At 35.9% G+C, this 17413-nt stretch overlaps 1 protein-coding gene across 6 annotated transcripts in view; it reads right to left on the reverse strand.

Annotated features, from left to right (window-relative positions):
* NUP107 (nucleoporin 107) overlaps positions 1 to 17413 on the reverse strand; it is a 45646-nt gene that overhangs the window by 956 nt on the left and 27277 nt on the right. For 5 of the 6 annotated variants that reach the window (XM_032347085.1, XM_032347084.1, XM_032347082.1 and 2 more), the window contains 13 exons: positions 17292 to 17368; positions 14803 to 14862; positions 13985 to 14130; positions 13816 to 13864; positions 10389 to 10458; positions 9850 to 9968; positions 8423 to 8461; positions 7949 to 8099; positions 7510 to 7622; positions 6614 to 6716; positions 5972 to 6132; positions 5079 to 5204; positions 3157 to 3270 (listed from right to left, as the gene is read on the reverse strand). In XM_032347085.1, coding sequence (XP_032202976.1) covers positions 3157 to 3270; positions 5079 to 5204; positions 5972 to 6132; positions 6614 to 6716; positions 7510 to 7622; positions 7949 to 8099; positions 8423 to 8461; positions 9850 to 9968; positions 10389 to 10458; positions 13816 to 13864; positions 13985 to 14130; positions 14803 to 14862; positions 17292 to 17368 — 1328 coding nt within the window. The other variant, XM_032347086.1, reaches the window with a different exon arrangement.

The following is a 17413-nucleotide window of genomic DNA, read 5'->3' on the forward strand; positions in this document are numbered from 1 at the left end:
GCTCATGATGCCCATTAAAAATAAAACAAGCCAGGATTTTAATCATGACAGACACACAATTTTTGGTAAAACTGCATGAAGGCAAACAAAACCTAATACAGAGGAGTCCCTGGTCTGATAACAAAAACAAAATGCTTCTGAATTTATATTTTTCTTTTTTTTTAGATTTGTATTTCTAATATCTATTATGTCTTGAATAAAAACATGCTTAAAGCCGTAAGAGAGACTAAATACCACTGGAACAAAACTGGGAAGAGAAAAGAAGCACCGTTTCCCTTGATGTGTACAGATGGAAATACATGTGAGAGGACATAAACTGACCGTGGTGACTGCTGCTGGGGAGAAGGGTCATGAGGTGGGGAGAGGCACACAGGGAGGGACAATGTCACCACAAACTCTTTTTAAGCAAAGTGAATTTATGATTCCTTTGTATAACTTTTCAAAAATAGAAAAATTAAAAGACCCTATAGATTTGAATAATATAATTAATGAGACAGAACTAACAGATACATGAGAAAAACAATGTGGAGAAAACAATTAGCATTTCGAAGTACATATGGGCCTTTCTAAAAAATTATGTGGGCAGTAGTAAGAGTACAGAAACGTACCCAAAACGTTTTCTTGCAACAAATTTGAAATCTAAAAATCATTAAAATAATTTAAAAAGAACCCAGCCTTAACCTTTGTGAAATAATCTTAAAAATAGAAAGAAAAAAAAATAGAAAGGAAATCCACAGAGTTCATAGCATAAGACAAAACAGAGAACAAGACAAGCTGAATACCTGGTCTTTAGAAAAGCCTAATAAAATACCTAATAAAATTTTAAAAAAAAAATATTTTATTTATTTATTTAACAGAGAGATCACAAGTAGGCAGAGAGAGAGGAAGGAAAGCAGGCTCCCCGCTGAGCAGAGAGCCCGATGTGGGGCTCGATCCCAGTATCCTAGGATCATGACCCAAGCCGAAGGCAGAGGCTTTAATCCACTGAGCCACCCAGGAGCCCCCCTAATAAATTTTTTTAAAAAAGTGGATTTACCTTCTTAGAAGTCTGAAACTTTTTGTTGTTGTTTATGACAACTTATATTAATCAGTGTAAGTATCTTCATGGGACAGACTATGTTAAGCTGCTAAAGCATTTTTCAAAAGCAGATGTAAGTGGAGCAAAAAAATGTATGTGGTAATTCTACCAAGGAGTGATTTGTACTAATTTAGGCTGATCTAGGTCAGTTTTCCACACATAGGGAAAATTACTATCAATTGTTCAGTCTTGTTTTGAGATATAAATATATTAACAGTAAATATTAAAATGCATGCATGCGTTGTGTTTTCTTAACTTTGAAAGGGAAAGCACTTTTATTTTATTTCTCAAATAGGCACTCACTACCTTCAGAGGTGGATTTAAAACCAAAGGTCTAACTCATAATTCACATTAGTTGTTTCCACCCAGAGCCTGTTAAGAATGTGAGCACTTCCTCTGAGTCACTCCATTTGTACTCCAACGGCGTCTTTCGCCCCCTTGCTAGGGAGGCAAAGCGGCCCTGGCTCCCAGACCTCTTATCACCTGAAAGTAGCATCAGGTCTATTAGTAATCTGATCTCACAGGATGGATTCTGGCCCCCTGCTTCTTCTAGGTCTTGTTGCTGGCCAAATATCAAAGGGGTGTTACTGGTAATCTGTTCTGCTAACTCAAATGGCTTCCCACACCAGCAGACTGAAGGCTACCAACTGTCCTGAATTATGCCTGATGGGCCCAGCAATTTGCCACAAGGAAAAGAAAATCAATTGCTCTCCACAACCTAAGCTGTTTTTGTCATTCGAATGAACAAAAGCTTTGAAAAATCCTGTAAATGTATAAAATTAAAACATTCTTTCCATTAGGGACATACAGTAGTGCCTTACATGTGAGAAAAATTCATTAACTGGTATGTGTTGCCCACAGGAGTTGAACCGCACTGACATTACAGGTATCTCTAATATGAAGACAGTGCGTTCACCCCAGTCATTTACTAAATGTACCAAACATTTTCTGAAAGCCTCTTATGTTCCAGGCATTAACTTAAGTGACAAACTCAGAGAAATGAAGAAAACAATGTTGCTGCCTTCATAAAGTCTACATCTTAATGGAGGTAGACACACAACAAGCAAATAATATACATTATACATTATATGTAACTGCCACAAGGAAAACCAATGCAGGATAAGAAGAAAGTGATACAGGGTGGCTGGGGCTGGGGAATGGGGAGGGTCTCTAGAGAGAGAACATTGGCCATACTACTGAAGAAGGTAGGAAAGCCATCGGTATAGCTATCGGGGAAAGGGCATTCTAGGTTCTCTGTTCAAAATACTGCACCAAATATTCAAGAATCCAGCATTTACACAGTTCCCCTTTAACAGATCATGAAGTCTGCAGAGGCAAAGCTGATTACTCAAGGTTTCTGTTAAACCACAGGATCAGGCCTCTGTATTTTTTCACTAACATGATAGTTACCTTCAGTATCCTTCCTTTCCCCTCTACTCACTCAGCTTCGACATCATTTTTTAGGAATCAAATACCATACCTTTCAAGTACCCTGTCTAGACCTCTTCCAGGTAAAACCAACCTTTTCTTTTCCCGAACTCACAAAATACTTAATCTGTGCTTTTCTTATGGCATTTAGGTACTTTTGTAACTAGTCTCAACCCAGGATATACATTTAAGCTCTCCAGCAGATTAAAAAAAACCAAAAACCAATAAATCCAGCCCTATCACAGACCAATTAAATCAGAATCTCTGACAGTGGAGCCCAGCATTTAAAAAAAGCTGCCTGCCCCCACCAAGGTCATTTAAATGGATAGCTCAGAGGTGAGGGTCATGGCTACTAGACTTATCTTTGTATCCTTAAATTGAATTGAATTCAAATACAATTAAATTTTTAGATCCAGTAAAAAGTTACATTTTAGTATCTTGAATGAATACATTAAATCTGAAGAAATAAGTTTACTCAATAGTCCAAGATTTCTATTCCCTAGTTATTATTTTCAGTCTAGGTTTAAATTAAGGGATGTTCAGTTACAAGAACAAAGGATATATAAGATCCATAGGTGCTTCTACTTAGAGAAAGAACCTTTGAAAATAGACTTTTCCTTTTTTAGCTATATACAATGTACAGAGCTTACCTCTCTAACATCTACCATCCACCCTCCATCAACAAACAACAAGACATTGTACATTTTCTCCTTCACATCAGCAGTCAGGGCATCCAAATGTCCTTTCCAAATAACATAATCCATCTGCAAAACAAACACAAGACATTAACAGACTAAAACCAATAAATAATGTATTTGTAAAAGTACATACAGGAATATTTACATGGAACATCATTCTAAAGAGTTCACTTTATTGAGAAGCATGCAACTCTTGACTTCTGGGTCATGAGTTCAAGCCCCACATGAGTACAGAGATTACTTAAATAAATACATAAAACTTAAAAAAAATAAAGTTAACTTTAGTCAGCCAAATACAAAAATAATCAACAGACTGCAGTGAAATAAAACACTAAAATGTTAACTTCATAAATGAACATTAATGTCACCTGAGGGTAATTTTCATGTTTGGTTAATAAGCTGCAGAAAACTAACAGGTGTCTTTTTTTCCAATAGCATTAACAGAAAGATCACCTGTTACAGTAAGAATAGAACTGCTGAAGAAATTACCTCTTTAAATATGACCTGATCAACTCACAGTTATATGGTCAATTAATCTTCAACAAGCAGGAAAGATAGTCCAATGGCAAAAGACAGTTTCTTTAACAAATGATGTTCGGAAAATTGGATAGCCACATGCAAAAGAATGTAACTGGACCACTTCCTTACACCAAACACAAAAAACAAATTCAAAATGAATTAAAGACCTAAATGGGAAACCTGAAACCATAAAAATCCTAAACAGAGCAGCATAAGGGTGGCTCAACTTGTAGGCACCCAATTCTTGGTCTCAGCTCAGGTCATGGGATAAAGCCTGGCAAAGCAAAAGGCTCTGCACTCAGTGGGGAGTCTGCTCAAGATTTTCTCCTTCTACCCCTCCCACTTGTACTCACTCTCACTCTCGCTCTCTCTCTCAAATAAAATAAATAAATCTTAAAAAAAAAAAAAAAAACCTAGAAGAGAGTACAGTAAAGATCTCTAAAATTGACCATAGCAACACTTTCTAGATATATCTCCTGAAGCAAGGGAAACAAAAGCAAAAACAAACTATTGGGACTATAGCAAAATAAAAACCTGCACAACAAAGGAAATAATCAACAAAACTAAAGGGTAACCCACTAATGGAAAAAGATATTTGCAAATAACATATCCAATGAAGGCTAGTATCCAAAATATATAAAGAATTTCTGCAACTCAACACCAAAAAAATGAAATAAACCAGTTAAAAAATATTCAGAAGACCTGAAAAGACATTTTTCCAAAGAAGACATACAGATGGCCAACAGACACAGGAAAGATGCTCAACATCACTCATGATCAGGGAAATGCAAATCAAAACCACAATGAGGTATCACCTCACACCTGTCAAAATGGCTAAAATAAAAAACACAAGAAACAACAAATATTGGTGATGATATAGAGAGAAAGGAACCCTTGTGCACTGTTGGTGGGAATGCAAACTGGTACAGACACTGTGAAAAACAGTATGGAGGTTCCTCAAAAAGTTGAAAATAGAACTACCCTATGACCAGCAATTGGCACTACTGGGAGTTTACCTAAAAAATATAAAAACACTAATTCAAAGGGATACACACGCTCCTATGTTTACTGCATTCTTTACAACAGCCAAGTTATGGAAGCAGTCCAAGTGTCTGTCCATATATGAGGGGAGGTGGTTGGGGGATGGGTGAAATAGGTAATGGGGATTAAGGAGTGCACTTGTGATGAGCACTAGGGGATGTATGGATGTGCTGAATCACTATTTTGGACACCTGAAACTAAGAGAACACTGTAAGTTAACATACTGGAATCAAAATTAGAAAAAGAAATCTGAAAAAAAATGTGATCTGTATTTTTAAAGTGCAATAGATAGGTCTTATATAAATTCAACTTACTTCATATTTCTTTTCTTTGTGTTCATGAGCCACTCTTTCAGTAAAAGTTGCTTGAGGTATCAAAGTAGGTTTCTGTGGAGCTGAATTCATATGCTTAAACCACTCGTTAAAGGTTTCATTGGCTTCCTAAGATGTAAAATAAAATATAAAAAATACGAAACAAACACAAGTTTTCCGTATGTTCTACAGAGCTTTTAAAATCTGGTTCTTAGAAGTAATTTTGCAACATCAAGAAACAGAACTGTTCAACATTTATTTTTTGCACCCAAAAAAACCACTGTGAATAAATATTTTGTCAAATGGTGAACACCAGCAAGGTACATGTATATTGTGTTTTCTGGCACCTAGTCCTATCTCAAGCACTCCGGTCATATACGTATCTTGACACTTACCACTTTGTGATGTTTACTTGTCTGTCTTCTTCACTAGCCCATTAGCTTCTACAGGGCAAGGACAGACTGCTATCCACAGATGTCCCCTAGAACCTAGCCTGATGTAATCACTTCATTTTTTGTTGAAAGCATCTTAAATGAGTATGTTGTTATTTTAGGTATAACAAATTTAATTGTTTCGCCTTTGTCAGTTATTGACCCCTTATCCCCAAAGAAACACTAAAGTTGATACAAACATTCAAAGAATTGCAAGGACACTAAGTTTTAGACATCACCCACTCTATGAAGTGAAGTTCTTGGTCGGTTAGCATGAATTAGAACCTTATGCTGATGAAGGCCGGACCATGATCTCAATGCTCCTGTGGATCAATCAGTACCACAGTCACAAGAGAGAGAAGATAAAAAGTCAGTCACCACTATTGGATGAACAGTTCAAAGTCTGAGAGTGAATCAGAAAAATCATGAAGGTAGACACATTTGTGATTTTCTTTATAGGCTCACCAAATAAGCTCTAATGCACAAATGTTCTCTGATAGCATTATCATCTTCGGCAGGAAGTGGACTTTCCATTCCTTGTTCCTCCCACTGATTATAGATTTCCGCTATAGAATCCTGAGGAATTTTCACAAATACTTCTTTTGCAGCTTCATGCTTTTTTGATGCTGTGAAAAAGAGGCACAATTTTTCAATATATGTGAATTGCTGTATAGTGGTTTCTAAAGGAGTCAAATTAATTGGTTTGCAACTTTTACAGTCAGCTGTAAGCATCTTGAGTCCCAAAGTAGTTTTATTAAAGGTTTGGGTGATTCTTTGTACTTAATAGCCAGGCTTTTTCCTTATTTCAGTGGGTCAAGTCACAAAAGGATTCATTTAATGCAGTTGCTTCTACCAACTTTTGTGTCTTAAGGCAATTACATTTTTCAAAGCCTTGAGATTATAAGAAACACTGATTAGGACAATGATAATGTTAATTTTGTTTCATTATACTAGACCTGATATATAAGAATGGCTGTTTTGTCACCTGTCCCCCTCCACCGGAAGGATTAGAAAAACAAACAAAGAAAAACCCACAACAAAACAAAAATTTAAGAATATATAAGTTTGAACAAAAGCCTGAGAAGAGAATATTAAAATAAAGCATACCCAAGAATTTTCTCATTATCGCATTGCCTTGTTTAAGTGCTTCCGCCCTCTGTGCTGGGTCAAATACCAACCAGTCAATTACGTCAATTTTTAAACGGTCCTCCTATTCATTTATTTGAAAAAAAAGAAACATTGATTGTACCTTTTTCTAATATATTCTAGTTAGTAGAATTAACTTACATCTAGTAAACATGATCATCCCTCAAGTTATATGAAATTATGAAAGAATCTAGCTTTCCTTAGTTTCTTCTCACACTTAGTAACTCAAATTACAAAAAAGGGATGCCTAGGTGGCTCAGTCAGTTAAGCGTCTGCCTTTGGCTCAGGTCATGATCCCAGGGTTCTAAGATCGAGTCCCACATTGGGCTCCTTGCTCAATGGGGAGCCTGCTGCTCCCCTTGCTTGTAAGTTTGCTCTCTCTCTTCCTCTCTCTGACAAATAAATAAATAAGTAAATAAAATCTAAAAAAAAAAAAAAAAACCCTGAAAAAATTACAAAAAACTTCTTGGAGTATGAGTCTGAAATTAAGTATTCTATGTCCCACCAACTTAACCAGGTGATTCCTTAGCGGCTACTCTAAAATGGTTTTTTGTTTTTGTTTTTTTTTTCCTGAAAATAGGGTAAGTAAACTACTTAAAGAGTTAGAGATTGATCAAGTGTCTAGAATAATCCAATAATCCAATAAAGCTTCCTTTAACACAATACTACTGCAAGTAACTTAAATCCCTTACATAAGACCTTAAGTCTGCTGCCAATTTTAAAATTTAAAAGGTTTTGGCTGACAAAGAAAAATTCTTAAAGAAAGGAGGCAGAGTATGTTAAGGAGGAAGTTCACCAAAGAGCCACCAAAGAGGGATTAGGAATTAGACACACAACTCCCCTGCACCTTATGTTACCTCAGTAGTGCTGGTATCTAGGGCTGGGGCCACATCATGATGACTGAATTCACCATTATCTTTCTTTCGGATATTCTCGACTACAGTCTTTGTTATAGCTGCAATATCCAAATCTAAGGAATTTTTTTAAGAGACAAAAACAAGAATTAATCATTTACAGTAATATTCTCTAAACAGTCACAATGATTTGGTAAACTGGAATTAAAATTCTATAAAAATATAACATGTACAATATGAAAGACATTATAAAATTGTAAAAGAAAATGCCATAACAGGGATATTCTACATGGGTTACAGTTTATTCCTAAAACAGAATTTCATCAAAAATTTCATTCTTTTTCTCTCAAGAGAAGATTTAAAACTATAAAGATAAGTGTTACTAATGCCAAAATGATAACTTGCCTGTGAAACCCAACAAAAAGTTCTCAATCATTTTTACCTGCTTCTTTAGCCAGTTCTAGGCAATGGTGGCGCTGCTCAAATTCTGTAACACCTTCCAAAAATAATGCATACTGGGCTACAGCTAGGTCTTGAGGCAAATGACAGGTATAAAATGCTATAAGATTTGTATGCTTCTCATTTATTAAAAGCTAAAAAAACAGGAAAAGATCAAAATATGTCAATAATAACAACAGGTTCTGGGATCAGCAGTGTTTTTTTAAAAAATTCACTTCAAAATTTCAAACATTAATGAGAGATTCATATAGATGTGGATTTGTTCTACTGAACAGAATGATTTTAAATTCTAAATAAAATATACTTAAGATAATTAAAAGATCTCTTACAGATTCTGATGACTTCCCCACCACTGAGCATTAAAACATCACCATTCTGATTTTTGTTTCCACCAAAAAAAAAAAAAACACACACACAAACAAAAAAAACAATCAAATTGTGGATTCTTAAAGTTTACCTGTATGTAGGTCTTTAAAATTTCAATGGAAACTTCTTCCTTCATAGAAAAAAGGATATAATTCAATTATAAACAAAACTGCTTATATGTACCAGCAAGGTATCTAATAAAAATTCTACTAGGTGGGACGCCTGGGTGGCTCAGTTGTTTGGACAACTGCCTTCGGCTCAGGTCATGATCTCGGAGTCGCGGGATCGAGTCCCGCATCGGGCTCCCAGCTCCACGGGGAGTCTGCTTCTCTCTCTGCCCTTCTCCTCACTCATGCTCTCTCTCCCTGTCTCTCTCTCAAATAAATAAATAAAATCTTTAAAAAAAAATTATAAAGATTTAAAAAAAAAAATTCTACTAAGTGATTGAATGATTTTAATATTTACCATGGAGCAATGACTACATGCGAGGCTAAGTGCTTAGCAAAGTTTATATGCTGCCCAAATGAACCTTCCATAACTCTTTGTGAGTAGTTACTATCATTGTTCACAATTTACAGAGGAAGAAACTAAGAGTTTCTAAACTAAAAAAACTACAGAGGTTTTTATTTTACCCAGAATTACATACTAGAAGCTGCTGAGTAAGGATGCAAACCCAGGATTCTTACTCCAAAGTTCAAACTTTCAACTACTGTTTATCATTCTGCCTCCTATAGGTACTAAATGTTACCATCATTTAGGAAAAAGAAACAAAAAGAAAAAAGAAAACAAAGGTTTGAAACCTCACATAGAAAAAGTAGTCTTGTTCAGTTAGCTTGGTGGGTTGATTTAGAACTGGGTACTGATGAGGATAAAGTTATGAATTTATCAAAAACCACATAAGGCACATGGGTTGCTCACTCTGGATGAGCATCTGACTTCAGAGCCTGTCATAATCTCAAAGTGCTGGGATCCAGCCCCACACTGAGCTCCCTGCTCAGTGGTGAGTTGGCTTGTCTATCTGTCCCTCCCTCAGCACATTCACATGTGCTAATAAAATCTTTTTTAAAAATTACTTAACACACACACACACAAACCTCCACTGGTATTCTGCATCCAAAGACTAGAGCCCTAAAGGGTCATCCACAGTGAGTTATCACTGAGTGACCATACAAGACTGTCTAGAAGACTTCTATGCCAGGGCGCTTGGGTGGCTCAGTCGATTGAGGGTCTGCCTTCAGGTCAGGGTCTTTATCTTGGGGTTCTGGGATTCATATCTGGGGTTCATGTCAGGCTCCCTCCCCATTCCACTCCCCTGGCCCCTCCCCGCACGTCTCTCTCTCTCTCAGATAAATAAAATCTTAAAAAAAAAAGACTTCTGCACCCTTACCACCATTTCTAGGAAAAAAAAAACCAAAAAACAAAAAACAAAACACCCCACAAAAAAGTAGCATGTTTTCCTGTTGAGAGGCATACAGCATCACCCTTGCAAAGGACAGTCAATTGTTCTTTTTTATTTACTTTGATCTGTAGTCCCAGAGTGTGGAAAAACAAAACGAGGTGAGTCATGAAGCGGAGAAGGTGTCCAGGTAGATTGTTTCTGCTTTTGGAAAGCCATTTGTTAAATTCATTCATCAAATCTACAAGACATCAAAGCAAAAATTCAGTAATAGGAATAAAGACAAAAGAATAGAAATAAACATTACTCAGGATATTTACTGTATTCCTACAGTACTATGAAATCACTACCTCATTGTTAATAACCCCCATATAAAACAGACCCAGGATTAAATTCAAGCTCTATTATCTAACAATTAATAGCTGCATTCAAATAGGCTGATATAAAGATTAAAAGATGCGGTGAGTCGTGTACTGTTTTGATAACTTTTTAACGGGCTCCCTGCTCAGCAGGGGTCTGCTTCTCCCGCTGACCTCTCTCCTCTCATGCTCTCTTTCTCCCTCTCTCTCAAATAAATAAATAAAAAAATAAAATCTTAAAAAGAAAGAAAGAAAGGAAACAAAGAACTCATAGAAAGCAAAACAAAAGTATAATATCTTACCATCAATGTCTCCCAGGATAAGGAACTTTTGAACTATATGATAATGTTCTTGATTCTCTTCCAAAACTCTCTGAAAAAATTTTTACATTTTCCATAAATCTCCCAGTGATCATTCTTTAGTATGTATTCATTAGTAAGCCAAAGGTCAACTTTTGAAACAAGAAAAGTTGCACATGAGGGGTCTTAGGAGATGAAAACAAATTTGAGAAAGTAATCTTTGGAATATACTCAAGCTGAACAATCGCTGAAAGCAGAGAATTGTGTTAAAACAATTTAATCTCTGAATATTATTACTTTCATTTTTTATATTTTATTATTGTTCTTCTGGCACTTCATGGTGAGCCAGAAAGGAAGGTCACACGTAACCTAAGCAAAACAAACTATAAGATTTCTCCAAAAACGAAGAGCAGTTGTTGAAAGCATTCCTTTGTATTCTCTTCTGCAAAGGGCACCATGCATAACAGAAGCCACCAAAATAGTGATTAGACAGTAGAAAAAACTGTAAGTGACCTTCTGTTGCACTGAAGCAAATAGTTTATTTCTTTTTTGCCAAACACGTTTTAATTTTTTATTTCATTATCTAACTTTTCTTGCAGCATTCATTCTTGGTTACGTTCAAATCTTTGCTCTATCTGGAACTGACTTTAAAATGTGGCATGAGGTAGGGATTTAGCTGTTTTCCTCCAGACAGAAAGTCAATCATGCCCATATCATGTATGTAAATAAATCCCTCTTCCTTTGAAATGAAAAATCACCTCTGTCATCTATAAGTGTTAATACATATTTGGATCTAATAACAATGTCTGTGTTTCACTGATCTATTTACTCATTCCTGTGTTAAGTGCATATTGTTTTGTTGTATAATTATTTTGTTTTATTATTAAGTAAGGCAACTAGTGCATATTATTCTTTTTCAAGTTTTCTTGCCATCTTGCCATTCTCATTTATTCTTCTTTTTGTAAAATTCTCTGTTTAGAAATAATCCTCCAGGGGCACCTGGGTGGCTCAGTGGGTTAAACCCTCTGCTTTCAGCTCAGGTCATGATCTCAGGGTCCTGGGATCGAGCCCCACATAGGGATCCCTGCTCAGCAGGGAGCCTGCTTCCACCTCTCTCTCTCTGCCTGCCTCTCTGCCTACTTGTGATCTCTGCCTGTCAAATAAATAAATAAAAATCTTAAAAAAAAAAAAGAAAGAAAGAAAGAAAAGAAATAATCCCCCAAAGATTAAGTTTCTATGTTAATTTTGGAATGGCTTACATTTACATCAAATCCTCTCATCCAGGAACATGGTACATCTATTTATACTCATGTCTTCCAATAAGATTCAACAGTTTCTTTTTGAAAGTCCTCAAACCCTTAGTTAATTTTATTCCTATGTATATTATGGCTTTGGTCAATAATTTAATGGGACTTTTTTTGGGGGGAGCACCAAATCCTTTTCTAATTAGTTGTGAAAAATACAGACAGGCTATGATTTTGGGGGGTAACTTTGTATTGAATTTAGGTACTTAAAAATTTCCTTCTTCTATGAATCCTAGTAACTGAATTTCTAGTAAATTGAGTTTCTAGATTTATACTTTCATCATATGTAAATATTCCCCTCTTTCTAATACATATATCTAATTCCTAATTCTAATATGTAAATATAATTCCTAATTCTAATATGTATATCTATTCCTTTACTTGTTTTATTTTTAATTAGCTGGAATCTCCACAAAATAACAGACTGGTAAGAAATACTTGACAGAAGAAGTATTAATTTCTTTACTATACAGTTATACATAGTAAAAAGGAAAAGATAAAACTCAACAGAAAAACAGGTAAAAGATGTGAATAGGAAATTCACACATGGTCAATAAACACAGGAAAACTTGCTCAGCCTTATGAATAGACAGGGAAGTAAGAGCAGAACAGCAAGTTCCTATTTCCCACCTAATCTGATACATTAGCAAAAAATTCAAAGTGTGACATCTGGGACTGGTGAGAATGCAGGCAGATGGCTGCATTAATAAATTACTTATGGGAGTATGAATTAAATGCTACAACCAGGTAATTAATTTAATATATATCTACTCTTTATTTCAGCAACCCTGCTTTTAGGACACTTACCCTAAAATAGGACTAGTAGATAAGCATATATGTATATAACAATGTTCACTGCACTGCTAGAAACAACCTAAATACATCAAAAGAGGAATGATTAAAAAGAATAGGTCAGGTTACCCTAAATCTATATCCCCTAACTTGGAGAAAGTATCATTAAAAGAAAAAAACAAAAAACAAAAAACAAACAGTTGGGGTGTCTGGGTGGCTCAGTTAAGTATCTGACTCCTGATTTCAGCTCAGGTCACGATCTCAATGTTATGAAACTGAGCCCTGTGTCTGGCTCCACGCTTGGGCTCTGCGCTGGGCATAGAACCTACTTAAGATTCTCTTTCCCGGGGCACCTGGGTGGCTTAGTGGGTTAAGGCTCTGCCTTCGGCTCAGGTCATGATCTAAGGGTCCTGGGATCGAGCCCCACATCGGGCTCTCTGCTCGGCGGGGAGTCTGCTTTCCCCTCTCACTCTGCCTGCCTCTCTGACTACTTGTGATCTCTCTGTCAAATAAATAAATAAAATCTTAAAAAAAAAAAAGATTCTCTTTCTCCCTCTGCCCCTACCCCTCCATGAAATCTCGCTCTCAAAAAGTTAATAAATAAAGACAAAACACTCCTCCCAAGTTGGAGAGTAATGCAAGTAATATGATGCAAAAAAAAAACCAAGAAAAATCAAAATCATATCTCGGAATTAACTACATTATTTACACATATTTGTAAGATTATGGAGAAGGAGAAAGATATAGAAGACTATATAGCTATACATTTTATCATCTCTGGGGAATGAGAATAACCATAAAATGGTTGGGAGGAAGTTACTTTATAGTTTTTATACTATATAGATTTTATTTATACCTTTGGATTATTTTGCTACATACTTCAGTTATTTAAAATTATTTATGAGAATATTACCTAAAAATATTAGATTATTTTAAGATCTAGGAAATGTCTTGTTCATTTTCCATTAACATTTTCCTTTTTCAAAAAGAGATAAATTAGGGGTGCCTGGGTGGCTCAGTGGGTTAAAGCCTCTGCCTTCAGCTCAGGTCATGGTCCCAGGGTCCTGGGATCAAGCCCCACTTCAGGCTCTCTGCTCAGCAAGGGAGCTTCCTCTTCTCTCTCTGCCGGCCTCTCTGCTTACTTGTGATCTCTGTCTGTCAAATAAATAAATAAAATCTTAAAAAAAAAAAATGTCTCTCATTTAGATAAGAGATAAGGAAAAGGAGAAAATATAACAGTTTCAGGTTATTTTTTTGCTTTTCAGATACGTGGCACAACAGCATAACATTGTTTCCTATTCTAGTTATCCTAAAATGTTCTTACTAATATTTACCTTTTTATCAGTAGCTTGAAGTTCTTCAAATACCTTTTCTAAGGTCCAGCTTTAAAAAGAAAATAGGAAAGGATAAAACAATATTAGTAATATGAATAAGGGCTACAAAATAAAACTTTACAGAGCATACTGCAAATCACCAAGACAAAAAACAAAAGAACAAACTCACTTTGCTTCCAAATACTCCCTAGGGAGTTCTTCAGTTTCATCCAGATTCACTACCGATGTCCGGATCTCCTGTTCTACCAAACTGTCCACCATCACCCGAAAGTAGGCCCACACTGTGTCTTCCCAGGTGTCACAGACGGGAAGCAGCTTTTTCCCCATACCAAACCAGAAACACATATATAGTCAACAAGGGGTGGGGAGAGCAGTGACTTCCATTGATATGGACTATAAAGTCATTTTAATGACATAAAACATAGTGGATTGTAATATACATACCAAACAGCCCATTACCCAACTCATACCAATCTTTTAAAAAGTTTTAACTATTAAGATTTCTTCCATACTCAGTTCACAATGGCATCAATTTTCCATGTTGGATGTAAGATGGTGTTTCAACTAGTTATTACAACACACACAAATAGCTATAAAATGCAGGGGGTGGTGGGGTTTGTAAGAAACACACATACACAAACATAGAACAATCCCAACAGTCACTATGCCTCAGTGGTACACTTCTGTATAAACTGAGGGGCACTATAAGTCACCAATAAATGTGTTTTGTAAAAATATATACATGTATATTGGAATTAAATTTATAATTCTTAGAAATTAAAGTCTGGTTCCATTTATTAAAACATCATTTGGTGTATGGCATACATGAAATTAAGCAACTCAAGTCACTATTCTATTTCATGATTTTGCTGTCACTGCTACTCTTAGAAAATAGCTTAAGCTTATAAAATTTATTATATATGAATATTAGAATATGTATCTGATTTTGATCCACAGGGGAAAAATGAATTAAAGTAGATTACATACCTGCTTGAGATTTCCACTTAAAGCTGCATAAATTGCCCTCTCGTATCTATTAAAAAGCTCCTGAAATACAAGGAGTATAAATGTGAAATACGGTTTTTCTAAGGATGTACATTTTTTCATAATCTGGAATTTTATAAGTCTTCTAAATGGCCTTATTTATTCACTTGATAGTTTCTAAACTTTAGTTAAAGATCTAGTGGGGCAGTAAGGACTCCTTTGGGGCGCCAGGGTGGCTCAGTTGGTTGAGTGACTGCCTTCAGCTTAGGTTATGATCCTTGAGATTGAGTCCTGCATTAGCTTCCTGCTCAGCATGGGGTTTGCTTCTCCCTCTGATCTTCCCCCTCTTATGCTCGCTCACTCTCTCTCTCAAATAAATAAATAAAATCTTAGATAAAAAAAAAGAAAAGGACTCCTTGGTTTGCTGATATAGGCAGTGCTGAAATCTTCAGGAAAAATCAATCATCTCAATTTCAAATATAGGATGAAAGATCCAACTCTAACAGATGCTTTGATTACTTATCATAGTTAAATTTTATTCCAGATAGATCTGGAGTAGCTGTTTTCCTCTAGGAAGCTCCTAAATGCCTAATACTACTTGATACTTACAGAACATCAAAACAAGGCACCTGGGACCTGTCTTTTATCAGTCTGCATTTAATTCCTAAGCAGGACTAATTATGTTTATCAAATTAGTTCATTTTACTATCAGATTCTATTGATGGCACTTCCTGTTTTCTTATCATCTAAATAAGACTTCAAAGACTCTCACTGTTTACCTGAATCCTCTTCTGCCTTTGTTTCCAATCACCCTTTTAACCACTCTTGTTCCTTCCTTTCCACTATCAATATTATCCTAGGACAGGCCCTTAATACTTAGTGTCTAAATAATTCCAACAGGCTCCTAACTAGTTTCTCAGCCTTTGGTCCATTCAATTTTTAAGCCTATTTTTTTTTCACTATCATGTTAATCTCATTAAAGCACTGTTACCATGTGCTCTCAAAGTTTTGATGGTTCACTACTATCAATGATATATACTCCTTCTTTAGAGAAACACTTGAGGACCACCAATGCCTGTTCTTTTTTTTTTTTTTAAAGATTTTATTTATTTATTTGATAGAGATCACAAGTAGGCAGAGAGGCAGGCAGAGAGAGAGGAGGAAGCAGGCTCTCTGCCAAGCAGAGTCTGATGTGGGGCTCAATCCCAGGACCCTGAGATCATGACCTGAGCCAAAGGCAGAGGCTTAACCCACTGAGCCACCCAGGCGCCCCCAATGCCTGTTCTTAATTTAACTTTTTCAATCATCTTTTCCATTAGTTCTGTTCCAACCCTGGTTTTGAAAATGTGAATTTGTTCCAGTGCAACTGATCTATCAAGGAACAACTTAAACGTAATGCAATTTCTCATAACACAAATTTCATCTACAAGAAACACTAGGTGAATGCAGAAAACCAACCGAGCTGAATGGAGCCAGTTATAAATACACAAAACTAACATATCTCAAACATCTACCTGCCACCTCACTTCATTAGGTATATTATAAGCTAACTCCATCCATATCAAGAGTTACAATTTTCATTTTAATTTCAGCTAACCTCCTTCTACACCTCACAGTAACTCACAAGCTGCAACGCCCTGACACTCAAATGCACAAGTAAACTTCAGTGTTTTTTCAAGGTAAAATGCCATATTTACTGTAACATTTGTGTATTTCCTGTTTAACAGGGTCTTAAGATTTTATCTTTTGATGTGTTGCCGGTGGTTTTTGAGTACTGTGCTCGAAACTCTATTTTCCCCAAAAGGCCTGTGGGTTTTCTGCAAAATTTTGCATGCTGCAGTGATTTTTTTTTTTTTAGGAAAGCACAGGTCATATGGTATGGTAACAGAACTGACTCTATTTCCTTTTATGAGCCCTCTGCTCCAACCTGATAGCCCTAGACCTACCACCTTCCGTTAGGTTTTCCAACTTACATAACCTACCAAGAATTCCTTCCACTTCTTTTCATATCCAACAACTCAAATCCTAATAACTTTTTAAACTGCAATTCAATTCTCTTCCCTGGGAAGCCAGATTTAGCCCAAATGCTTATTCTCTGAATTCATTTGATACAGTCTTTCTATTTTTACTTTTTATCAGTATTTAATTCTTAGTACTTAGTGTCTGAATAATTCTGGATAACAGTTAAACCTCCCAACCCATTCGTCAATTTGATCAGAAGTTTTTTTTTGAAAATGAGCCCCTGCCTGGCTCAGGCAATGTGATCAGAAGTTTTCTGAAAACTTCTTGGCTCAGTTAGTAGAGCATGCAACTCAATCTCAGGGTTGTGAATTCGAGCCCACAACTGGGTATGGCGCCTACTTTAAAAAAAAAAATTTTTTTTTTGGAAACAGAAACCTTAGTGTTCTACCACTCTAAATGTTTCACAGCACCATCAGCAGGCTTGCAATTAATTAAAAATCAGTATCAATAAAGGTTTTCTTATATCTTACATCTTCTGCCATTCTCCAACAACTTATTTTCCAAATGATTCTATATGGATTCCCTTCAACAGGTTCTAATTCTGTTCCTATAAAACAGTAAAAGAAATAAAAATTTACAGTTTAAAATAGAG

Source organism: Mustela erminea, chromosome 6, assembly GCF_009829155.1.
Source record: "Mustela erminea isolate mMusErm1 chromosome 6, mMusErm1.Pri, whole genome shotgun sequence".
NCBI classification, from domain to species: domain Eukaryota; kingdom Metazoa; phylum Chordata; class Mammalia; order Carnivora; family Mustelidae; genus Mustela; species Mustela erminea.